The following is a 27,096-nucleotide window of genomic DNA, read 5'->3' as shown; positions in this document are numbered from 1 at the left end:
GAGACAAACAAGGCTGGACATGGACCAACGTTTATCTTGCCACCAGGCAGAGAAAAGATGAGAGGAAGGGAAAATAATCTCAAACTCACTCTAATAGAACTGAGGCATTTTCCTTTTTAAACCTCTACAATAGAAGATACACTTACTTCACTACAACAATAATTACTATACATGCACCAGGTGCTGCATTCATAAAAGTCTGGTCTAATAACTAAAAGGTTTTTATTTATTTATATTTTTTCAAAGTTGAAGCTTCTATGATTTTTTAATCTATAATCTGACTCTTCTTTTTTCTCTAGTGAGGCCCAAGGGGGAGGGAGAGTGGTGGCCTAGTGGTTTGCGTTCTGGAGGGGACACAAGGGGCCAGGTTCGTATCCCATAGATTGGCACTCTGGGTCCCTGAACAAGACCCTTAGCCCCAGAATGCTCCCCGGGCGCCGCACAATGGCAGCCCACTGCTACCTATAAGGGATGGGTTAAATGCAGAGGACAAATTTTGTTTTAATGTACATGTGCAATGACCAATAAAGATGATTATTATTATTATTAAATTTCTTAGTCACTCTTTATCAAGGGAACACATGAGAACATTAACAAGAACTCCAGTTTATCCTGCAACAATGTAGAGTGAGGAAGATGGCAAAGAAGGTCAAAAAATGAAAAACTCTGGACATTAAACCTTTAAATTTGCACCAATGTACGTTATATAAATCAGACCTTTGCTACCAGAAGGGCCGTCAGGCCTCGCAGTTATTGCACTCCTTAAAGTGCTGTAAATTTAACAGAATACACAATCAATGGTAAATCTAAACCTCCGCAAATTATCAATATTCAACTCATATATCTGAATGATGCGGAAAGTTATTCTCCTAATTCAAATTAATATATCTTAAAGATGCATTGTCTTATTCTTCTCCCCAACCCTGCCCTACTCTGCTCTCTGAACACACAAAGTTAAAGTTTGGAAAGCTCACTGAGAGATACTCCTACTCGTCGCGGTTCATTGCTCAGATCTGTTTGTGCTTCGCAAATCCTCCGATAGAGAGAGAGAGGGAGAGAGGCATCTATCACTGGAGTGCGTGGGGGTCCTGCCATCTCTCCTACCATTTTAAGCACAATTCTTCTCAAAGTGCCATGTACTCAAAGAGCGAACCAATTAATCTACGACCCACTCGCAGACTGGCCGTGCTCTCTCTTCGTTCCAGGCTCAGACCACCTAACAGCCTGGACTTTGGAACAGGCAACAAGCCTGTAACTCTAGGACTTGGAGCCAAAATAAGTCTTTCAAAATTTGTTTTCAGAATAAAAAGGTAGAACAAGGATAAAACAACAACAATAAAGTCTCTAAGTGTTGAAGATTAAATGTTTAGACAAATGTCGGCTGCCATGAAGTAAGTTGGGTGTTAAGCACGATAGTTATTCCTGTTCCTTCAGTGAGCCTTAAATCGTTTTACTGCACAGGAATCTGTAATCGTAAGTCACCTACACTTTGTAGACGGCTCGGTCGAAGATTGCATTACACATTTACTTTCCGGGGTCAGGGGTTAAGTACGGGGGGAGGAAGTGTCGTCCTGAAAAAAGTCACCAATAACCAGAGCCATGCAGTACTTAAAATGTACGGTATCCTAAAACATCTGCTGTTACACAAAACTACCATTTTTATCCAGTAATTATTTCAGGGAGAGAAGGGAAATTATTTAACACCAAGTGGCAAAGAGTGAGAGGAGATATGAGGACAGAACATTAAAAATAATAATGAGATTTCAGCATGTTTCTTTATTTGGTGTGATCGTGGTTTTAATCTGGCCACAACTTCAGCAACCAGACTACAAAGGCCGCTCCACATAAAACTGTTCTACTCATTAAGGCACTTCCTCTTGTAAGCAGAGGTGACAATTTTACAGAGCCGGCATTTCAACAATCACAGACACAAACTGTTTTAATTAAAGTCTATTTTGATTCTTTATAAATGATGACAACTAAAGAAAATACATACAAATAATAAAGCTAAAGAGTTTAGGCAATCTTGCTTTTTTTTATTTATTTAATACTATCTACCTAAACAAAATGAACTTTCAACCAAGGATGCTGAACAAAAAAATCATTTAAATAAATGTTCTTACCTGAGATATCTAAAACCCTGATATGCTTCTGAATGATCCCAACATAATATGCCTATTTGTGGTTTAAAACAGGAAATAAAATACGATTCGGGGAGAAAAGCTGGGCAGCACAAATAGAAATTTAAATGAAAAAAACAAAACAAAAATAACTTCCTATAGGTTATTTTATAACAAATGAAGCAAGTCATGCAAACTACTCAGAATGCATAATGAATTTTATACATCATATGTCAAATGAATTAGCATGTCTAACTCAGCGAGAGGGACGGGGGAGCCTCTGCTAATTGGCAGCGAAGCTTCATGCATAATTATGGGCCGAGCGTCTTTGCTGTCGCACTGTGGCAGCAGCCGAATAACGAGGAGGAAAGAGAGGGAGAGACAGAGAGCGTGAGATGGAGAGGGAGAGAGAGGAAAAACAAAGGCCAAGGAAGCTGGCCAGGAAGGGTGGGTGGTATATATGTGTGTGTATGTGTGGGGAGGTGGAGGGGGGGTGCACTGTTCTTCACAGCAGCTCATCAGGCCAGCGACAAACCCACGACTGTCCATCAACAGCCACACACACACACACACACACACACACACAGAGGCGAGCGCGAGCCTTACAGGAGCACTGCTTCACAAACAGAGAACAGAGGAAGGCTTTGTGCTGCTTTTCCAATTTGTTGTTTGTTAAACTGCTTATTACATTCATTAAAAATTGATCTTTTTACTTCTCTTAGTTATCATTAAAGTGCAGCGAGCCTGTCCACTGAGATTTTGTCTGCAGTGCTCGTTCTTTGTAATGAGTAAGTAATTGCATCTGTAAAAAAAAAAAAACACTGCGTCAACATTAAATTACTTGGAAATGAACAGATAATAGCCTTTTTTTTTTTTGGAGCATATTTATGCAAAGAGAAATACAATTTTCCAACGTTCTGGGTCCTCGTTTGTGTGTGCTGTGATAGAAGAAATCAACCTATAAAAAAAATATCAAAACGGCTAAAGTTTTGGATAATTATGGGTGCTTTAGAAACATATTTGTGTGGGCAGATGAGAACATAAATTTGTTTTTCTGGCAAAGTGCAGCTCGGTGTGAGAATGAATGAAAAGGTGGTTTAAAAAAATCTGTGTTCACTTCTAAGATCTTGTAAATTAAAAAAAAGGTTTTATCTTCCTTCATACAAAAAAATACAGATACATATACATTTACGATACCAACTGAAGGAATAAGTGGAAAAAAAGCAACTTGTAAACAATGTATTTATTCATGGTTATTCCTACTTAAGACATACAACTCCCCTTAGAACAAATCTCGCTCTAAATTTGATTTAATTTTTAAATAAAGTGTATGAATGTTAATCCTAAATGGTAACAGGTCAGCTTTAAAGATTAAATTCAGAAGTTTAAAATGCCAATTAGAGACTGACTGTGTGCGTTACCTGAGGAGACATATGCAGACCCGGCAACCTTGGGTGAGTCGACAAAAACCAAACCTCTGCTTGCTGTCGATATCTGTGAGAACAAAGGTGAAGTTCTGCCCAACCTGACTCTGGGAAACCCTGACGATGACACAGAGGGTTGCATGCAGTGAAGACTAAACGGGCAGGAGTTTATCAATAAATGTGGGAAAAAGTAGGAGCAATAAATAGATACAAATATGCAAAATAAACATACAACATTAACAAAGCTGGATTAGAGGCAGCTCAATCAGTGCACAGATTCTGGCCCTCTGAATGAGTTACAAATACAACAATACCATATATTTCAAGTTTAAAAGATATAAAATCAAAGCTTTTCTTAGGTTTGAGATATGTATCAAGTTCATTTCACATTTCCGCCACTAGATGGCAGCAGCTCAGCTTCAGTAAAAGCTTAGAGTCCTCCTTGTCCTTTCCTACCTGTTCTGTTAAAAATAGATCATTTCGCAGGTTAAAATATAAAAACAGATACTTTCAGACAGTTCAGGCCTCGGCCAATCATATCACATGCATGCAAAAACATGATTTATTTCTTAACTTATCAATAACACTCATCGAATGCGGCCGTCACGGCTGACCTCATAATCACTAATGACACTTGTTGGTATAATTTTTCACAAAATTAACTTGTAGTCACTCTTATTTTGCAGATTAGTGTGATTATCTAGTCACCCTTAAAACATTTCATGCTTTTGCAGTTTTAACAGTTTTGTAGTTGACTTTGGTATCTCAGATTTTGTTCCAACTATGGGTCAATTCATTTCTGCCAGGGGGTTATTTCATACCTGCTTTAAGAAATTACATTTCAAAGTAATTTTCTAGATTCTACTCAAAGTTTACTTTAAGAAAAAAAATGTATATGACTAATAAATAATAGCTACCAGCAGGAGGTGGCTTGGAGTTATTTTAAAATGATCAGGAGTCTTAATCTGTTTTATAAGAGTCAACGGTGCCCAAGTCTAGCAGTGAAAGGGTAAAAGGCGGGGTACACCCGGGACAGGTCACCAGGTCAATTTGCCCTTTTTCCAATTTATTCCCATACCTGTAAACAAACCAAATCCAACCAACATATTTAACCCTTTGTGTATGAGTACTTTCATTATTCACAAACAAAGATATTTAAAAATCTGATAAACAATTTAATGGAACTGTTCGATATTTTCTGGAAACTTTGAACAACACTGTTTATAGTTATTTTGGTTCTGACAACCTTTTTGCCACATGACCCCTATGAAATATCAAAGATTAGGACTCCTGATCAAACCAAAATAACTCTTAGTGATGTCCTGCTGGTATTTATTTGAGTCACATGACACCAGTAAGTATGACAAGAGTATAGACAGTTAGTATAAATCATTGGCTCCCAAGGTTATTATGAAACATTCATATGAACTGAAGCACGGTTGGTGCAAAACAACCCACAGAACACCGCACCATGTAGACCATTTTGATACAACCAGGACTACAAAGGTAAGTAAGACGGTAAAGAGCTGAAATGACCAACACCCATGAAAACTAAAATGATTTGCAACAGTTTTAGTACATGGCTACAAAACGGTTGATTTACAGGGACAAAATGGCAATGCGTAAGTACAACATGGGAGTACCAATACGTGAAGTGCTGGATTGGACCAGACGTAGGGCTGCACAACATATTTATCGTATTGCAATATCACTGTATGCAACATGCATATCGTGAAAAACTGCCTGGACTGCAATAAGTGTTAGCTTTTTATTTCAGTACCATGCATTCAGGCTCTCTGTGCATGCAATATATTTGGGGAATTCTGTTGTTTAATGCAGCATAACTTGGTAAGGTGGCCAAGTCATTAAAGTACCACCAAAACCTTGTATTGCTAAACAGCAGAACTCTGACGGAAGCAACGTTTTCCATAAAACCTCGTTTTATATTATTACATTCATTATCTGGGGTCAATGTTTGCTATGAACCCAAAGTAGGAAGACAGTAATACCTTTAATTATTTGTTTAATCATCGCAAATCAGATAATTATCACAAAATTTACCAATGTTATGGAACATCACATTTTCCTAATATCGTGCAGCTCTATCTGGACACGTAAAAAGAGTTTCAGCTTTGTTTTGAGCAAGAAAGGCTACTTAACAATCCCACCCATGTGGAAACAACCATAACAAAACGTCATCTTTAAGCTTCAGCATTCGGGAAATTGGAAGGTGACAATATCACAAAGTGTTTGCAACTTAGAGTTTATCATAGTCACAACTGAGGAGCATAAACTGTACATCTCATTTTCTGTCTTTAGGTGTGAGAAGTGATCAGTTCTCGAGGTGTGAAAGCAAATCTGTTCTGTACAAATGAGGTGAAACCAGGAAACAGAGAAGGAGAGGAGAGGAATCATACCTTTCCACGTCAAAGGGAAAGCAGAACTTCGGTATTGTCTGAAGAACCTCCTAAAAAAAACAGAACAGGGAAAGAAACAAATCCTTTTAGACACATCACAGAGAAAATTAACAACACTGCTTATTTCAGTATGTAAATTTCTTGGGCTTTCACCAAGTAAGGGTTAGGGTTAGGCTATCAACTGGCAGAACAAAATGGGGATTAATGCTAAACAGTACTGATAGCAATCTGACAAAGTCTTAACATCCCAAACAGTGCAGTCTAAATGCACTTAATCCAAATGAATAGGCAATATAACCCACTTTATTTGGCATAACAGAGCGAAAACATTCCCTTTTCTCCAAGAATAAGGGAGGGATCCTCGATCCACAGCTTGAATAATTAGCAGTTAATAAGTTCATCGATTATCAGGTGCCAAATGGAGATGAAAGGGCTTGAGAAGAGAGAGAATGAAAAAGAAAAAGAGGGCAAGGGTGGTTGGGGGGGACACAGCACCCAGGCAATGGTGGCAGATTGTAGTGACAATGGGCTAAGCAGCTCTGTGGGGTTAAGAGGTACAAGGGCGGGGGGGTACAAGCCTTCAGGGCTTTACCTCCTAACACCATCCTTGTGGGTCTGCAAGCTCTTGAAGCGAGGTAGGGGAGACGGGGAGGGGCGGTGGTCTTTTCCACCAGCGGCATATGGATTTAGACAGGGAGCATGAACAGTGCGGTGCACCATATGGGTGAGCCACTCCAGACCAGCCACACAGCAACCAAGCACAGGGTCCCCACTCTGCCGGTTGTCCGGCTCCTCTTTTCCCTGGCTGCTAACCTGGCCCAGTATAGCTGCCAGGTCTTTTCTGGCCGTCTGTCTTTCTACTACCTCTCCCTCAGTTCTGGTCCTGCTCTGCCAAGCTCAATGACTAATCCTGGATACTTGGTGGCTCTCTGCTATGCTCTGGCCTCCCTTGCCATCTCTCTCTTCCTCTTTCGTTTACTTGCCAAGCTCGGCCACTGAGCTGAGGTTTTGGTCTTTTTCCTTTTTTTTTATTTTATTTTTTTATATTGGACACATCCGAGCAGTGAGTGATGGTTCTCCTCTTCCATCACCCTGCCTCCCAAAGAGATTGATCCGGACGACAGGTTGGGTGTCTGCTGCTGCTGTCTACTGTCTTTAAGACCTCACCATGGGGAGCAGTCACTGATCCCCCCCCCCCCCAACCAAAACTTAAATCTGTCACCCCAGCACAACACAAACATTGCTCCAGACAGCCAACCAAAAGCAGCAATGAGTTCTGACAGAATGTGTGTGTGTCGTGTGAATTTGTGCATTTAAATGTTGTGATGCATGTGAGTCCCTGCTTGCTTCAAGGATTTTGCTCGTTCCATCCAAGGCTGGTGAGGCCTGTGCATTTATGTATCTGTGTGGGTGGCTGATTTTCAGTGGGGTATATGTTTATTTGAGTTCCTGTGCCCAGATAAGGAGCATTAGGGAGGGGCTGGAGGCGAGGCGTGGTTGGTGGGTGGGTGGTAAGTGGTTGATTTTTTCTTATCTGGGTCCATGATAAAATTAAGAACTTAAAGACTGATGGTTCTGTGGCAGAGGAGGTCTGTTTTCTGTGTGTGTGTGTGTGTGTGTGTGTGTGTTAGTGTACATGTGTGACTAAGTCTTGGCGTGTGCGGCTGTAAAACTGTCACACATCAGAGCTGCCATCGCTGTATGCGTTTGCTACTATTATTAACCACTATGTATGCACACCAATATGTTCCAGAGAGCCCTCCCTGGCACACTGCATATGGTACACAAGCCCAAACACACACACACATTAGTACACACATGAAGAGGCGCTCATTTCCCTGCAAATAAAAACATTCGAGTTGCCAGATTTGCAACGCATCTGCAATGCCCATATCAGCTTTCCTTTTCTGAGTGACAGTCCAGTAGCTCAGGGACTCTGATCTCACACAGAATCAGCAAGAAGGGAAGTGATGAGGTTGTATTTGTGTATAGTGTGACACTGAAAACACGGATATATTCTCCCTCCATATAAGGAACCTCAGGACGCCAACCAACATACAGACACTTTCAGGCTGCCTGTCTTTAGACATTAAACAGGCTGGACAGCTGTGCCTTGAAAGCACATTTGTGAAGTTAGACAAGATCTACCTTTTTTCTTTCTCTTCATCATCCCAGTATTATAATTTAAGGTGGAATTTTCACACATTTTAACAAAGGCATTGATAGACAGAAATAGTCAGGATTTCAAGTGTACAATTACACAAATGCTTCACACAAAACCAAATTTAAATTAATAGTAATCAAACATGTAAACACCACATTTGTGAAGACAAAGCTGTTTCTGCAAAATGTTATTGTCATATTAAACCTAACTGTAAATCTAAAACTTATCTTATTGTGATCTAGACACAGGTCAGTGTTTGGCATCAAGTTATACAAAAAACATTTATAAAAATGTTCTGTTACAGCGTTGCTACAGTTTAGATTCCTATTAAAGGGATCCCAGAGAAAGTGCAAGACTGATCTGTGAATTACTGTTAAAAGCCCTACTTCTTTATGAAGTACAGCTGTTCAATTGGTTAGAATTGGAAGGAAATGAGATTGAAGTGACTCTGAATGTAGCAGGATTGTAGGTGTCAAACGGGATGGCCTGACTGCTCCACAACCTGCTATATTCACACACACCCATCTCTCAGGATAACAGAGGATGTGCAAAGAGAAAATATCAAGTGAGCTGCTGTTCTGTGGACAAAAATAACTTGCTAATATTAGAGGTCAAAAAGTAAACTGGTGACAAACAATAAAAATGTAGAATCTAGTCTCTGACCGAGCAACACGTCAGGCTGAGCAAAACTGGACAATAACAGATTAGAAAAAACCTTGCCTTATCTCATAAGTCTGGATTTCAGCTGCAACATTCAGGAGGTAGGCTTCGAATTTGGGATAAACATGAAAGCCTGGACCCATGCTGCCATGCATCGACGATTTAAAATGGTGATGGTGGTCTAATGTTGCAAGGGATATTTTTTTACAACATTTTGGGCTCCTTAGTACCAATTGAGCAATGCTTAAAACCTAAGCCTAGTACTTTGGCTGCCTTAAGAATAATAATTATCACTTGTCCATTTAAATTCAGACCATTAAACCTATTCTATTCCAATCTGAAACTATTAAACCGTTGTATTCTTACCTGCTGTTATAACGCGATTCTCAAACCATCCAACTTGTAAAGAGGAGAAACTGCTGGTAAAATTTCTACCCCAATACAAAGACAGTAGAGTTAAATGTAATAAACAAATTACATTTTAAAAGCTGTTTGCCAGAGACAGTTTTTTTGATTTGAAAGTGCTCTAATACACAAAAGACTGAAACCACTCAGTTTTTAAAACTGCCTGCAGATACCAGTACAAGAGCATTTTCTTTTCTTTTTATACCCACAAATCGACCATTCATTTTGAGCTCAACGCTGCTGCTCTTCCATCATTCCTTTCTGTTTTAACGAAAGAAAATGACAGTATGTAATTTGAAAATCACAAATCTTTTCCTCATCTGTCAGTCAGTTTTCTGTTTCCCATTCCCATCATCTCACCTGTGTTACTGGTAACTCTTGGGCATCTGTAACTCCCTTCCCATCACTAGGCCCTATACCACAGGGATATCTCAACACAACTAGCGCAAAGGGGCTGTTCTGCTACTGTTCCTCGCTATGGTAAACACACAAGTATACACACACTCGTCCCCCACTTGCCATTTTCCCAAGACAAAAGAAAAAAAAAGAGGCAGCTAATATATTTGCAGCTTTGCGAGCGGGTGGGAGGGTGAGGGAGAAATCTGCCGCTAGGTTGGGCTTGGCAGGCACTGATACGTGTGTGTGTGTGTGTGTGTGTGTGTTGTTTATCGTGAATGGAGACAGGGGTATCATTCAGTGAGACAGAATGCTCTGAGTTCCCCCAGTGGACACTCGTGCCATCACTGCATCGCATCACTACAGCAGCACTGTGCCCCCACAGGATAACACAGTACAGCAGGGGAGAGCAACAAACTTCACAGCACAAGGCAACATTTTGCTTTTCTCCTCTTAAAAATAGGTCTAAACTTTACTTTTATTCTTGCTCTATCCTAATTCCCCCTATAGAACTGACTGTGTTGACGCAGGCTATATATAGTCTGGCATTACACCAGTTTCTTAAAAGACCTGACACATTACTGATCATACTGTATGGGCAAAGCTTGGCTGTCTACCACTTAAAGGGATGCACCCCATCTTTAGGCTGGACGGCATAGTTTAAAACAGGAAAACTGCAAAAACCAGCCTGTACAAACTAAGACTGTTAAAAACATTTTTTGTTTATAACCTGATTAAATTCCAAGCTCAGAATTAGCCGTGGTGTTTCATTTTGGACGTGAACTTCATGAGCAATCTACTCTTTCCTGTGTGCATGCAAACAGAGAGAAGCAGTAGGCTAGTGTGGAGAAATGTGGGTAAAAGTAGAGGAGGAAAGAATAAGGGCGATGTGAAACAAAAAAATTTATGAGCAGGAGACAGTCAGACAGAGGAACTGACAAAAGTGAATGTCACAAGGTAAGGAGAGGTGGAGAATGATGGACACAACCAGTCTGAGGGGGAAGAAAGATGGAGAAGCAGCTCAGTTCATGCCCCTCTCCCTTTGCAGCAAGGACTCCTCCCTGGGGGAGCTCAAGACTTTAAGCCCCTGTCCTGATTTATATTCCCTTGGCTACTGCAGCCAGATCAATGTAGCTAGCTACTCGGTGTAACTCAGTCTGATTTTGTTCAGCCTGGCCCCCAGAGCCCACCCGACAGGATGTAGTTTTATAAAAGAAGGAAGGAAGGAAGCAGAAAAAAATGGGAATCTAAGACTAGTAGACCCACATTAAAAAAAGACTTTAAAAGATTTAAGAACTGTTTTTTTTTTTCTTTACATGTTAGGCCATTAAGGCAACAAATATATGCATTACTGATGTATAATATCTTCCTCATGATGCCCTTGAAAGGCTCATTCATACTTGTATTTTTTCTAGAGTGGACTACTGCAACCACCTTTAGAGTGGGACCAGTCTCTCCACCGCTGTCTCCAGCTGGTCCACAATTCAGCTGCTCGCCTATTAACGGGGACAAGACGATGTGAGCACATTACCCCAATATGCCGTTCTCTTCCCTGGCTGCCTGTTTATTAAGGTAAGGTAAAGGTAAAGGTAAGTTTATTTATATAGCGCTTTTCAGCAACGAGACACTCAAAGCGCTGTACATACAATTACAATACAATCACAAATCAAATAAACACAGATACAGACACAGAAAAACAAATCAAATGATAAAATCAAACAACAGAGGTAATTTTAAAAAATAAAACAAAATAAAGAGAATAGAATGATGGACAAGAAAATGAAAGGAAAATTGGACTGAAAACACAACTAATCATGCCTAAATGGCACAGTCAAAGGCCACTCTAAACAAATAAGTTTTTAATCTTGATTTAAAGCAATTTAGGGTTTTGGCGCTTTTACAGTTTTCTGGCAGTTTATTCCAGATTAGTGGAGCATAAGAACTAAAAGCTGCTTCTCCATGTTTGGTTCTGGTTCTGGGTATGCAGAGTAGATTTGAGCCAGAAGACCTGAGAGGTCTGGGTGGTTGATACACTGACAACAAGTCTGTAATGTATTTTGGTGCTAAGCCATTCAGTGATTTATAGACTAACAGAAATATTTTAAAGTCTATTCTCTGAGCTACAGGGAGCCAGTGTAGGGACTTTAGAACTGGGGTGATGTGCTCCACTTTCTTAGTTCTAGTGAGGACGTGGGCAGCAGCGTTCTGGATCAACTACAGCTGTCTGATCGACTTTTTAGGCAGACCTGTGAAGACACCGTTGCAGTAATCAATTCTACTAAAGATGAACGCATGAATTAGTTTTTCAAGGTCCTGCTGAGACATTAGTCCTTTAATCCTGGAGATGTTTTTTTAGGTGATAGAAGGCCAACCTAGTTACTACCTTTATGTGCCTCTGAAGGTTCAGGTCTGAGTCCATCACCACACCCAGGTTTCGAGCCTGACTGGTGGTTTCTAGCTGTATCAACTGAAGCTGTGTGCTAACTTTTAAACGCTCTTCCTTTGGTCCAAAGATTATTACTTCAGTTTTGTTTTGATTCAGCTGAAGAAAATTTTGGCCCATCCATGCATTGATTTCTTCTAAGCATTTACCCAGCGCTTGAATGGGTTCATAGTCACTTGGTGACATCGTAACGTATAGCTGTGTGTCGTCTGCATAGTTATGATAACTTACGTTGTTGTTTATTAAAATCTGAGTTAGGGGGAGCATGTAGATATTTAAACCAGTTGAGTGAATTGTTTTTAAAATTTTACTCATGGTGTTTAATGTTTAAATGGACCGACACCTCCTTATCTTTCTGAGCTCCTACATATTATCCTTGTAGAGTTCTGGGATCTGAAGATCAAATGCTCTTGGTGGTTGCTAGGACTTGACTTGTGCCTCAGGGAGACCGAGACTTCTCAGGCGCATCTCCTAAACTCAGGAATGATCTTCCTCTGTCTGTGAGGGCTGCCAGAACTCTTAATAAATCTGAATCTCTTTTAAAAATATGCTCTTTTTACATTGGCTTTTGACTCCACAGAGCACGACCATTAGGACAGTCTTACTGTCATTTGCCTTTTATGGTTTATTTTATTGTTTACTACTTTTTTATTATCATTTTGTCTCGGATTATTTTTCACCAGTGCAGCGCTTTTGTTGCCCTAAGGTATGTTAAAAGCGCCTAATAAATGTTTTGACAGATATATCCAAGTTTTTTGTTCAGTCTCAGATTACTAGAAATTTCCTTTACCATATAATGAATCACTGAACACTGTTAGACTGTTTATCTTCCATGTATGTTGGTTTATTTTAAAACCCTTTCCACGTGGTCCAATGCGAAGAGCTGTTGCACATTTACTAAAATGTAAAGGTGCTATATCTGGTATAGGAAAACAATTGAATGCCTTCTCCATGTCCACAAAACACATGAGGACCAGACGATCGGCCGGACACTCCTCTCCAATACCCTGGCGTAGGCCTTACCAGGCAGGCTGAGGAGTGTGATCCCCCTGTAGTTGGAACACATTCTCCGGTCACCCTTCTTCTGAAGGAGGACCACCACCCCAGTCTGCCAGTCCAAAGGCATTGTCCCCGACCACCACGCAATCTTGAAGAGGCGTGTCAACCATGACAGCCCTACAACATCCAGAGCCTTGAGGTACTCAGGGAATCTCATCCATCCCCGAAGCCCTGCCACCGCGGAGCTTTTTAACCACCTCAGTGACTTCAGTCTGGAGGATGAAAGAGTCAAACCCTGAGTCCCCAGCCTCTGTTTCCACCAGGGAATGCATGATGGCAGGATTGAGAAGATCCTCAAAGTACTCCCTTCCACCGCCCGATAATGTCCCCAGTCGAGGACAGCAGCCTCCCACCCCCAATGTAAACAGTGTTGGCGAAGCACTGCTTCCCCCTCCTGAGGCACCGGATGGTTTGCCAGAATCGCTTCGAGGCCAACCGGTTGTCCTTCTCCATGGCCTCACCGAACTCCTCCCAGGCCCGGGTTTTTGCCTCTGCCACAGCCCGGGCCGCGGCACGCTTGGCCTCACGGTACCCGTCACCCGCCTCAGGAGTCCCACAAGCACACCACAACCGATAGGAGTCCTTCTTCAGCTTGACAGCTTCCCTTACGGCCGGAGTCCACCACCGGGTTCGGGGATTGCCGCCACGAAAGGCACCGCAGACCTTACAGCCGCAGCTACAGGCAGCAGCATCGACAATAGATCCGGAGAACATAGTCCACTCGGACTCTATGTCTCCAACATCCCCCGGAATCTGGTCAAAGCTCTCCCGGAGGTGGGAGTTGAATACGTCCCTGGACCAGGGCTCTGTCAGACGTTCCCAGCAGACCCTCACTATGCGCTTGGGCCTGCCAAGTCTGTCCGGCTATCACCTCTTCCAGCAGATCCAACTCACCACCAGGTGGTGATCAGTGGACAGCTCAGCCCCTCTCTTCACCCGAGTGTCCAAAACATCTGGCCGGAGGTCTGACGATATGACAACAAAGTCGATCATCAACCTCCTGCCTAGGGTGTCCTGGTGCCAAGTGCACTGATGGACACCCTTATGGTGTGTCCATATTTGCGTGGAGTATTTTTAAATACTCCACGCACCATAATCCCCTCTGCACCAAACTTTACAACTGACATGATGAAGTCCAGACAGGGCTGTTCTCCTTGCAACTACCAAACCTAGACTCATCCATTGGGTTGCCAGACAGAAAGGCAGGATTTATCCCTCCAGAGAACAGCGCTAGATACCAGTGGCGGCATGATGTAAGGCTTGGCTGCATAAAGGCGCATTTCATGAAGGTCTATGCACGGTCTAGATATAATCTTAAAACCACATGAAGTTTGGTGGTCTGTAGGTACTGACTCTGCAGAAAGTTGGCGACCTCTCCACACTCTGTTTTAGTCGTTTCCCCTCCCAATCGTTTCCACTTTGTCATAATACCACTAAGACTTTTATCTTTAATAGAGTGGAAATTTCACAACTATGCTTACTGCACAGCTGGCCTCCTATCATGTAGTAAACTCCAAAAAGCAACTTCTTCTTTCGCAAATGCTTGTGGAAGAATTCTGCATGCCTAGGTGCTTGATTTTTATTCACGAACTAAACACAACTCTGAATCACTCATGAATAGCTAATGTGTAGAAGGGTCTGAAGGCATCTAATACACATGGTCCTTTAAACAAGTTGATAATTTTAGTTAAAAACAAAAAACTGAAAAACTTCAAGGCTACATGCCTTCTAATAAATTACATTTTAATGATTAACTAGCAAGAACTGAGAAAAACATGCTAGAAATTTGCAGCAAACACTGACCAAAACACATTAGATTAATAGTTCACAATTAGGCAAAAATCAGAAGCTATGTTGAATTTTCTGCAGTTGAATCTTTAAAGGGATAAACAATATATTGGAAATGTATCACAGTTGCAAGGTGCAAGCTCTGTGTGCCAATAATTTGTTGAACAGCAAAAAATGTTTTCCTGGGTATAAAGAAGTTTTGGTAAAATCATTAATAAACCATATTGCCATGCAGTTAAGTAATTTCTTATGTTCATAGGACAACATAAATGTATTTCCTGATCTGCATACACTACTGCGGTCTATAACATAAATTGCCCAGATTACGAAGACATTAACATTCTATACTTATGTATGTTTATTTTTAACTAGCTATCCCGTCATTGCGACATTTTTTGGTATTGCATATTTTCCTGATATTGGGCTGCCCTGATGGTATTTACTGACTTTGGTGCACCAACACCCTAAACCACAATAAACTGAACCACACAAAGCTGAAATGTTGAAACCTCTTAGCAGCATGCATTGCCTCAGACTTATAACCAGAAGAAATGCAGGAAATAAAGTGAACGACTCAAATTAGGGATCAAATAGTTACTAGTTATTGTATAATAATAATAATCATCTTTATTGGTCATTGCACATGTACATTACAACAAAATTTGTCCTCTGCATTTAACCCATCCCTTATAGGGAGCTGTGGGCTGCCATTGTGCAGTGCCCGGGGAGCATTCTGGGGCTAAGGGTCTTGCTCATGGAGCTGATGTGGCCATCTGTGGGATACGAACCTGGCCCCTTGTGTCCCCTCCAGAACGCAAACCTCCTGTTCTAACAGGCCACCACTGCCTTGGTGTTTCCTATATTAAAACTCTATGCAGGTCAAGTGAGCACACTGTCGAGTTTAGTAGTAGGTTAACTCTGTCGTTTCATTGAGTTTGTATTCATTTATTTCTTGCCTTTTATTTTGTAGTTCTGTCTCACGATATTTGAAATATACAAAATGATTTAGAATCACATATACTATAACAGACAAATATTTATAGTCATCAAAAACTGCTTGCCAATCCTTTTGTCGGGACCCACAGCCATGGATTTCAACATTAAACTCCGGTACGAACTCTTCTGGAACTTTTCAAAATAAATTGCATTTAACTGACTTCCAGCAACTGAGGAAAGGGGGGTAGCAGCAGACTTCCCATGATGCCACTGTCTGAATAAGAGCACCCCCTCTCCAACAAGCCGACCTCTTTCCACACAGCCTCTAGTGGGACCGGTCAGGAGAGGCCCACCGTACTGATGTCTCTTTGCTGGCAAACAGACATAAACTCTTCAAACTGGATCCAAGAGTGTCATACGATCATCGATCATATGCAAAGATAAGTACGAATGAAATACTGTCTGTGTATCCGGTATTTTCATTCATGAACGTGGGTAATTAAGGTACAAGCATTGCTCGACTTTCTCTCCGAGCCCTGTAGGAGCGGACAAGACAAGCCCATCTACAGCTCCGGAGCTAACCCTTTTGTTCAGAGCGAACGCACCTTCAACCCCCAGCAAAGCTACCGAGCTAACCGCTTGTTGACTGTGGATACTCGGCTACCTTAGTGCTAGCAGGCTATCTGCAGCACACGTGCCCTGTTTGTGTTCTTTGTATGTTTCTGAAGTTAAGACAAACTTTATTTAAAGGGTGATTTTAAACAGAACATTGATCATAAAGCGCCGTCCGTGCTTATGCATTTTAACCCTTTTATTAACCCTGGTATTTTAAAGGTATGTTGATTCTGGTGCTAAGCTATTAGCTTCTTTGTTAGCTCAACTGCTAACCGGTAAGAACACGTGCTTGCTACTAAAGAGTATTTAACAGAAAGGTTGTTAGTTTTCAAGCTAGTGAATAGTAGTCCCTGAACATCATTTACTGGATTTGATAACTAAGTAAACACTATTAAGCCCCATTTCTCCAGAAAGATTTGGCTTGTTTCCAAAATACTCCCTTAATAATATTTCTTCAAATAATATTTGAAGAAATAAAGGCAGCTAATTAGACACCGTTGAGAATTAGTCATCCAGAAGGTTGGTTTTATTCAGCAGATCATTCTTTAAAATATTATTTCATTAAAATAACATTTTATCTGATCTTGCATTGTGAATGGTTGTCTAAATGTTGCTGATTATTTCCTAAGTTGGTTCCAAGACTAACTTAACTTCATTTCCAGATCTTTCAAGATAATCCTTGGTTCTCAAACATAAACATTGCATGGTAATGTTGCATCACTCTTTTTGGTCATGATTTCTAATCATCTTTAATCAACTTGTTTATATTGTACATAGCCCATTAGGCTTCCCTATTCTTTAATTCTACTTGGTAGTTTAGTTGGATTGTTTTAGCATAGTAAAGAGTTTGTTGATTGAAATATGTTTGACTTTGAGTTGACTTATTTTTGTTAATAAATTCTTGTATTTTAAGAAATTGTGTGAATTAATTCCATATATGTGCAGAGTTTATGCTGTTCAATAATGTCGGAGCTTGTCTCACACCTTTCTATTTTGTCCTAATACCATCGCCTTACTGGGCTGGTATTCAGAGGACAACCCTTAACAAACCGAAATATTATTTGATAAAATAATAATATTAAATATTAAATAATATTCTCAGATTCATAATTCCAACACTTTCAAACTGACAAGACACTAATTAGCTTGGAGGACTACTATAATCTTAAAGCAGCTAACAGCATATTTTAATTTAGCCAACACATTTATATAGATACTTTTATACATATAATACCCATGAGTGTTGGCCGGTTTCACTGGTATGTCAAAAGACTTTCGAGTTTAATGTTAGAGATAGACTTGTTAATATCTGGATGTTTAATAAATGCATGGAAACTTTCTTGTAAAGGGCTATCTCATGTGTCATGCAAACTGTGTAAAGCTACAGTGGTTTGAAGCAAGCAGGGACTGTGGTTATCCAGCCGGCCTTCAGCAGCATAATGACATAGTAAGCAGGGCTACCAACACATCAGTGGTGGAACCCACTGTGTCTATACTCACCCTTCCTTCACCTCTTCCTCCAGCATACATTCGTGCCCTCTCTATCACCTCCTCCCATCCTTCCCTACTCCTTCGCTCCTTCCATCTCCCAATCCCCATCCTCTTTCACCTCCCTCCTAAACCCCCTGTCGTCTTCCTAGATCCCCCCTTCCTGCATACCCCACCTTTTTCCTCACCCTCACCAACACCCCTAGTCCCTCTTTCGCCCCCCCTTTCCCAATTAGTCTGTCTGTGTGCAGCTACCCAGCCGATCTCTGCCCATCCGCCGGTGCTGGTTTGCTCACCCAGCCCCTCTGGCGAACATGACAAAGAGAGATCCTCAGTATTCAAACAGACACACTACTTTCAAATGCCGAATGGCAGGGTCGACCTGGGTGCTGCTTTAAGCAAAATATTCAAATTTTCCAGCCTTTCTTTTTTAAGAATTTGCATGGATATGCATTCATTTGCAACGTGTAAAGGCACAAGGACAGCTGAGCCTTGGTAGTGAGGGGAGAAAGGAAAAAATAAATAATGCAGAATAAAAATGTGTAATGGTCTGAAACCTTGCATGGGCTAAACGTGGTGCAAACGAATTAAGGGGAAAACTGGATAAAAACACGAAGATACAAGAAGAACTCAAGATTCAGAATAGATGCTAATACAAAATCCATTATCAATATTTTTCTGAAGGATTTCCTGTTTCTGCTCTGATCTTAAATTTACACTAAATACCAAAACAGCACAGATGTGACACTAATCCCTGACACTGAGAGACAAACAAGTAAATATATCTGGATAGGCACAGAAACTAAGAAAATGGTGACATTATATAGCATGGTACAATTTGGCTAACAATAATATATATGAAGAAAAATAATTAGAGCTGCACCAGTAAGGCTTTTCCTGGCCCATTCAGATTTCTGGTTTTCTGTGAGGTCTGAAGCACCAACCCCAATTTTGAACAAAACCATTCTTTTGTTTGGTTTGCATTTTTTGTCCATTTTTTTGAAGACTAAAAAGAGAATGAACATGTATTGCATGCTGTTTCATAGAGATAATAGTTGTAGTCAACAGAAAATGAAGGAATTACATGATAATCACGATGGACAGATGAAAGCATATGTCCCTAACCTTTGTTTAATGAATAAGAAAAGAAAGTTTTTTTTTTTTTTTTAATAACTCCCAATCCCAGATCAGAGTCGCTCAAGGTGGCCAATTCTTATCTCTGGCTGTTTGTAATGCATCTTGATCAATAGAGAGTGGGTAGATATGAAGTAAAGGTTTTCTTTATTCTTCTGCTTATCAAAACATGAAGCAAAATCTAATCAAAAGTTTTTGTGGCCTATTAGTGACATCTATGGAATTCAGACACATTCTGAATTCAATGATTCCAATACAAAATTTAGAAGAAACAAGAGACTAATCTAGTGGAAAGTTATCGAAAAACTGAATAAGATTAATGCCTTCCAAGCATTGAAGAATCTATATATGCAGTCTTTTCCAACATTACAACACCGGTCAGTGTCCAAGAGCCCAGAGGCTTTGCTTACTAAAAGAAAGTAGACTGTGAAAAAATATTTGCCACTTTAAAGATAATTTTTTTTTTTTTTACATTGTCACACTTGAAGGCTTGAACAAACAGAGTTTAATATCAGGCAAACATAACCTGGGCAAATACATGAAGCAGATTTCAAATGATTTCATCTGTAAGTGGAAAAAACTGTCCAAACCAACCTGGCATTATCTAAAAAGGTAACTTGCCTCCTAAGCATGTTAACAGGTTTTGCCACCCTTGGAGGCAACGCTTGTGATTATAAGCAACGAGTGTTTTACTGATGTGGAGGAATTTGAGCTCAGGGTTTCCCCATCATGAACAGCCTGTTTAAGTCGGGCCACAGCATTTCATTTTGATTCAAATCTGAACTTTATCTAGAAACTTTTTTTTGTGCACTATTCAGGTATGGACTTGCCGGTGTGCAATCATCAAGATGTTTTTCTGGCCCAAGGAAGCAGATGTTCCCAGTGACACAGACATTCACTGAGGTCTGCAGTGCTTTAGATGACACATTGATGCCCTGGTGTGCTGGTGGTACCTGGGAAGGTTCACAGCTGTTCGATGTTTTCTCCATTTGTGATAATGGCTCCACCTATGGTTTGCTGGACTCCCAGAGCCCTAGTTAAAGCTCTGGAACCCTCTCCAGACTGATAGATGTCCATGACTTTGTGTTTCTCCTTCACATCTTTCAGTCTACTTCGTGTTGTCAGATAGGTTCTACTGAGTGATGGCTTGATTCTACAGGGGGGGAGATTTCCACCTTAATATTCAATCATTTAAAAATACTCCAGTCATCTTTGCCTCATATTTTTAAATGTGTTTAATTATCTGATCTAATGATTCACATGAAGCAAAAAAAAAAAAAAAAAGAGTCATATCTGTAATAACTCCCAGATTATGACATTTTTCTGGTAATGGGTGTATTTCAACAGCAAACGTTGACTTTTATGTGAATTATGTTAGAGATTCAAACTTAATGTAGATGCCTTTTACAACTTGTAAAGATAGATACAATGTGTCATTATTATTATTTCAGCTTTATTTATACAGGTGAAACATTAGGTCTTTTCCTGAGGAGTGAACTGTTTGCACAGTCAATAACCCTAACCTTTTTGAGAAGAAAAAGAAAAATCACATCCCCTGTGTATATTCAACATGTAACAGCTGGATGAACCTTTAACCTTTATTACAATTTTCATGAAGAATTCAGAAAACTATTTATGAGCCTTAACATCAAAGAGAAAGGCAAACATGGATGAAAGTGAAAAAAGTGTGAAAATGTCAGGAGAAACGTGTTAACTCGTGCTAACACAGAGAGGACCTTTAAAATGCAGAAGAACAGATGAAAATAAAGTGAACGGGATGACAAAAAAAGTCAGTGACAGAAACCAGGCAAAGAGGTGAAATCTAGAGCAAGAATAAAAAAAAAATTAAAAAAAACAGCAGAACGGCAAGAAAAGAAGCAGAAGAACAATGGGCAGAGGCAGTGTCTCCTCTGGACACTGCAGACCTCAGACCCTGCAGAGATTCCTTTCATTAGGATTTAATAGTATGCTGCCGGCTTGCCATCCTGACCTGTGCTCTGTGCCGGTAATAAGAACGGCCTTCAGAGCCGGACCAAAGCAACACAGCTGCTTTAACAGGGGGAAGGTGGGATAGAGAGGTGTGGAAGGGGGGCACATGAGCCGCTGAGGTGCGTTTTTAAAATTGACACGAGGGCGTTACATTTTCACATTCTTGCTCACTCCGTTTCCACTGATTGGTGAGAGATGGGAGGGGGCAGTTGTGTCTTTCTGGATTATTATTAATTCCCTCGTCATGTCTTTGATCCCAACGACTCCTTTGACGCAGAGTGTCTCCGGTGAACGGGGTTATTGTGATTAACAGCAGTCCTGTGTTATCAGAGGCTGTCTTCAGGAGGTGTTGAAGGTGGCAGATTGATCCTCAGGCCTCTTCCAACACTCGCCAAACCCTGACAGGTACGATGTGGTTTCGTACATTCATACTGCTTGTACAGGGGGAGACACTGCAGCAAAGAAAACGGCATTCTCAAATCTGTGCTTCAGGAACCTTAAGGACATCACAGAGAATAAACCAAGGACAAAACGAAGGCCGTGGTTGGGTCTCCCGTGAGCCGCTCAACAGCATGTTTCCACAGGCCTCAACCTTACATTCACCTTTAGACTGCAGAAGTCACTGAAAAATAAGAAGTCATGCATTTTACTCTAGTTCTCTCATGCTGCAGTTAAACAAGAAGAAATAGGTGTTTTTATGATACCTTGCTTAAAGAGTAAAAAACTACATTTTGGCATCTTTTTAAAAATGGAGTTTATTTATTTCAGTGATTCAATAAAAAAAATTTTTACTTTTATATAGATACATTGCACACCCAGTGATATTTTAAAGTGTTTATTTATAGCAAAATTAAAGATTATGGCTTATAGCTTGTGATAACCCAACAAAGGATGAGCTGCAAAATGTCACTGCTAAACAACCTGGCTGTTCACACAGTGCTGTCCCCAAGTGTATTAATGGAAAGTTTAGTGGAAGGGAATAATATGGCTGGAAAGGATGCACAGGAAACCAGACACGAGCCCATCCAGGACATGGACTAAACCCATTTTACCTTGGCTAAGGAGAAAAATGACTATACTGTTGCTTAGTGTCCAAAGTTTTCGGATGAATATACGTTTTAAATATAATAATAATATAATATATAAATATTAATTTTCAGAATCCAAGATGATTGAGGTCCAGTGTGAAGTTTAAATCAGTCAGTAATAATTTGAAGAGCCATGTTATCTGCTGTTTTTTCAGGTCCAAAGTCAGAGCAGTCATCTAACAGGGGACCTTAAAAGCACTGCATGTTTCCCTCTTCTGACAAGCTTCATGGAGATGCTGATTAAGTTACCAGGCTGGACTTGGTACCTGCCAACCCTGCCAGAGGATGGCCTTACTGTTACTGCTTGATTGGCCAGCAAAGACACCTGACCAAAACTCCTTAAAGAACCTATAGAGTATTGACAAGAGGAAGATGAGGGACACCAGACCTGAAACATCCACTATAAAAGCAACTTGGCCCTTGTTAGTACCTCAACAGAGTCACAGACAGTGTATCATGGTACCTCCCTGATACACTCTATAGATGCTGTAATCCATGCAAAAGGAGCCCCAACCAGGTATAGAATCTATATACTGTACAGTACATACTTTTTAGTAATCCCACATTTCTTATGAGAAATCCTTTTTATTGGTCTTATGTAACATTTTTATTTTCTGAAATAGTAAATTTTTTGCTTTTATTGGCTGTAAGCCAATCTATAATCAATTTATACATGTGTTTCCTCTTTTTCAAAAAAATTATGGATTTAATCAAACTTTCAGTGACACTCTAAGCTACTGACATGTACCTGGAAGCTGAGATCCTCCTCTGAAACCCCTGTTGTTCCTGTGTGACACCTGTAAGAAGAGTCATTTTACAACCTAACAAGATCCTGCTGAGGTAAGATACTGTTTTATGCTTAGTCCACATTGGACAAATTAATGTTGTGGGGTGAAAGGTCAGACTGTTTAGAGACTATACGTATGGACCGTCAACAACAACAATGTGCATCATTCTAGAGCTAATACCCTGTCCTGCCGATGTCCTTTCCTCATATCACAGATGGGCTCAGGCAGGGCCGAGCGGCAGTATTATGCCTCTGCTGAGATCTTCCACTGAATACATTACCATGTGATAGGGGGAGCCTTCCCTTTTCCTAACACACGCACGCACACACACACACACACACACACACACACACACACACACACGCACGCACGCACGCACACACACACACACACACACACACACACACACACACGTAGTGTTGGGCCAAGAGAGCTGCATATGCCCCAAACGTACAAGCATTGGTTTCATTAATGAAGTGCCAGGAGGAGAGAGAGATATAAAGATGGCTAGAGTGTGTGTGTGTGTGTGTGTGGCAAGCAGCCGGGGGGGGGGGGGGGGATTTCCTTCCTTAAGCTTTCAACTCCCAGTGGGCTTAGCTCGACTGTATGAACCCTGATGTGGGCCTGCCTCTAACACATGGCGTCACAAACACATGCAAACACACAAATGCACTCACACACAATAAGAACGTATACACAACAGCTCAGCAGGGGAGCCGTAGCCCAACATGGGACTGCTAAACATTTGGCTGCGGACGTCTCATTCACAGATGTACATGGAATACTGCGTAGAGGGTCAGGTCATTGCTGCACCCTCTTCTTCCCCCTTCCTTTTACTGCCCCTATTTCTAACACGCTATTCCTCTGCCATTCTTTCTATCTCTGCCTGTGATGGGAGCCTTGTGCCTCTGCCATATCTGGTGTGGTTCAGAGAAAATACTTGCTAATTAAGCCACAATGTCCTCTGTGACATATCTATATTAACAGCAGCAGCCTGTGGTCAGTTTGGTATCATATACCTAAATATTACTTTCCTGTTTGAAACAAACAACGTGAGACAAAATAAACTGGACTCTTCCTTCCACTGCATGGCAGCTACGACATTGGGGGTTTCTGGAAACTTCAAATTTACAATGCCGTCTGTGAATTACATAGTAAGACTGAGAATGGAACATAGAGAAACTAGTATAGAATGCACAGACTAATCAAAGCAGAACAATCTTTGACCCGACCCTAACAAGGTCCCTGTTCCTTATTCTAAAATCTCTGTTACCTCAATTTGGCCTTGTTGCATTAAAACGACCTTGGACATATCAGAGCATATGTACACTAACCAGCCAGTATATTAAGGTACACTTGTTCAGCTGCTTGTTAAAACAAATAAGGCAGCAAGCATAACAGTTTTTGAAGTTCAAACTCAGCATCAAGTAGGGAAGGAAGGAAAGGGAATTTAGGTGATGTGACCTTGTTAGGGTTGTTGGTCTGAGAATTTCAGAAACTGCAGATCCAGTGGGATTTTCATGCACAAACATCTCTCAGGTCTACAGAGAATGGCCCAAACAAAGAAAACCTCAAGTGAGTGGCAGCTGTGTACCGTGTCTCCAATGTGGCAGGAAAATGGGCAGACTGGTTCGTGCCTGAAAAGCAACAGTGGCTAAAATAAAACCCGTGTTAAAACCAAGATATCTGGAATATTATCTCTAAATGCACAACATGTTAAAATGTTGAAGCAGATGAGCTACAGCCACAGAATTACACACTGGGTGCTACTCCTGTCAGCTAAGAACAGCAAACCTACGCTTTATACCAGATTGGGAAAATGCCACTGTTTAAACTAGGGGTCACCGACCTTTTTCCCCAAACAGATAAGCTGGGTTAAGTGTAAATTGCTGGATCAGAGGTGGGGGATTGCAACCATCACAAACAAGAAAACAAATAACTAATGTCTGTGCCAGGCCAAATGTTCATTGGTCTGTGTCAGCTCACACACACCAACGAAAGCAGATGGATACTTCAGATTTTTCAAAATAAAACCACTCTCACAGTCTGATTGTCAGCACCACCAGCATTACAAAACATTTATTTTTTTGAAAATGATCCAGCACTTACCAACCCAGAGGTCCTGAACCCAAGGCCCAAGAAGTTAACAACCTCTGCTTTAAACACAGCCTACCTATTGTTGCTGCTCATGTTCATTGCATTTTAACCACAGTCCACCCATCTTCTAAAAGCTACTTCCAACAGGACGATACACCATGTCACAAAGGTCAAATCATTTCAAAACTGCTCTCTCAAACAGAAAAATTAGTTCACTATACTCCAAAGGCCTCTATAACCAGCTCAATCTAATAGATCACTTTTGGGATGTGGTAGAATGAGTCACATAATTGATGTGCAGGTGATATATCTGAAGCAGCGGCAGGATGCTGACAAGTTAAAATGACCCAATATCTAAGCATTGTTTCCAAATACTTAGTGAATCTCTGGGACAAAGAATCAAAGCAGTTCTGAAGGCAAAAGCGGGTCCAAACGTGTACTAGCAAAGTACAGTACAACTGACTATGTTCAAATTCAAAAGCCTAATAGTGACTTGAGTACAGTGATTGTATCTGAAATAGAATGAAGATAGCTTGTAGACCTTACATCATCCCAGCAAAGTGCAGATAGAGCCTCTGTTGTTGGGCATGGATACAAAGGAAAGCTGGAATCATATTACAAATCTTTATCAAGCAAACTTTAAATATTACAAGCATCCAGGGATGCCTTAACCAGAAAACACACTGGTTAATCTCCTGTTCACCTGCAGCTTGGGAAACACAAGCAGCTAAAAGCTCCTCTCTCTTCTGCCAAAACACACTCCCACTTTCTTTCCGCCAGTCACTGGCTGATGTTAGAGAGATGTGAGCAGCGGGGCGTAAAAGTACTTCCTCTGCTCTGCTTTTCCCCCTCTACCACCCTTCTTCTCCCAGTAAACCAGCCCTAGAGGTCAGGGCAATCAGGACCCATGAGCAACAACGGGGCCTAGTTAGGCATCCAGCTCAGTGCACGAGCCAAAGGCCAGCTTAGTGGGGCGAGACTGTCCATTAGGCGAGACCCCGGAACACCTTGGGGATCTTAGGTGAAAGGGGTTAGGGAGAAGAATAAAAACAATATCAACCTAGACACATACACAGATATATTCTCAAAGACATACAGAGATCATAAGAGGCCTTGTTTGACACTGCTGTCAGGATGCAGTGAAGGGGAAAGACAAGACCCTGTGACACAGCGAGATATCATAGGCATAAATAAATACACACGCATTTACAGCTCTCAACACATGAAAACACACAGGGGTAAGACAGAATCCCTTTTTTTCAAACCAGCGTCTCATACCTCTTACCATGATACTGTTGCTTTATTTTAGTGTCTACAGTGGCTGAGAACACTCAAAGGAATCTGTGTCTACAGATAACAGGCAACTTTGCAAACTACTCAATTTAAACCAGATTTAAAGCCCTTTGGTGCAAGCAGTCTTGCACAAATACACATTTTTCTTTCATTAAATTTTTAATTACAACCCAATTCCAATGAAGTGTCCTCAGCTTCTTGGAACGTGTTGCAAGCATCAAATTCAAAATGAGTGAATACTTGCAAAAACAACAATGTTTATCAGCTTTAACATTAAATGCTTTGTCTTTGTTGTGTAGCCAATTGCATATATAAATCATTGTATTGTGTTTTTTTTTGTCTTACACAATGACCCAACTTCATTGGACTTGGGGTAAAATTAAACAGGTTTGTGAGGACCAAAGATCACAGCAGAAAGGCCAAAGATCAAGTTGTTGAGAGGTTTAAGGCAAGGTTGAACATCTCAAAGAGCAATATTCAATCCACAATCTGAAACATGGAAAGAATACGACATGGCTGTTGACCTAAACTAGCAGGTCTGGCATGCAGAGCAATAATCAGGGAAGCAGCCAAAAGGACTCGGGTAACTCTGGAGGAGCAGCATAGATCCACACCTCAGATGGTAGAGTCTGTTGACAGGAAAACTGTTAGTTGTGCACAAATCTGACCTTTATGGAGGAGAGGTAGGTACGTTTCCTTCAACAAGAGGCAAGCCACAAGAAGCCTAACCTGGAGTTTCCCACAAGCCATGAAGGAGACACAGCAAACTTGTGGAAGATCTCCTGGCCAGAT

At 40.9% G+C, this 27,096-nt stretch overlaps 1 protein-coding gene across 3 annotated transcripts in view; it reads right to left on the bottom strand.

Annotated features, from left to right (window-relative positions):
* dennd1b (DENN/MADD domain containing 1B) overlaps positions 1-27,096 on the bottom strand; it is a 160,089-nt gene that overhangs the window by 94,932 nt on the left and 38,061 nt on the right. For all 3 annotated transcript variants that reach the window (XM_047374224.1, XM_047374222.1, XM_047374223.1), the window contains exons 4-5: positions 5,962-6,011; positions 3,542-3,661 (exon numbers count right to left, since the gene is read on the bottom strand). In XM_047374224.1, coding sequence (XP_047230180.1) covers positions 3,542-3,661; positions 5,962-6,011 — 170 coding nt within the window. The remainder of the gene's footprint in view (positions 1-3,541; positions 3,662-5,961; positions 6,012-27,096) is intronic.

The sequence above is a fragment of the Girardinichthys multiradiatus genome, chromosome 9 (assembly GCF_021462225.1).
Source record: "Girardinichthys multiradiatus isolate DD_20200921_A chromosome 9, DD_fGirMul_XY1, whole genome shotgun sequence".
NCBI classification, from domain to species: domain Eukaryota; kingdom Metazoa; phylum Chordata; class Actinopteri; order Cyprinodontiformes; family Goodeidae; genus Girardinichthys; species Girardinichthys multiradiatus.
This window is presented reverse-complemented; position numbering and strand designations above follow the sequence as displayed.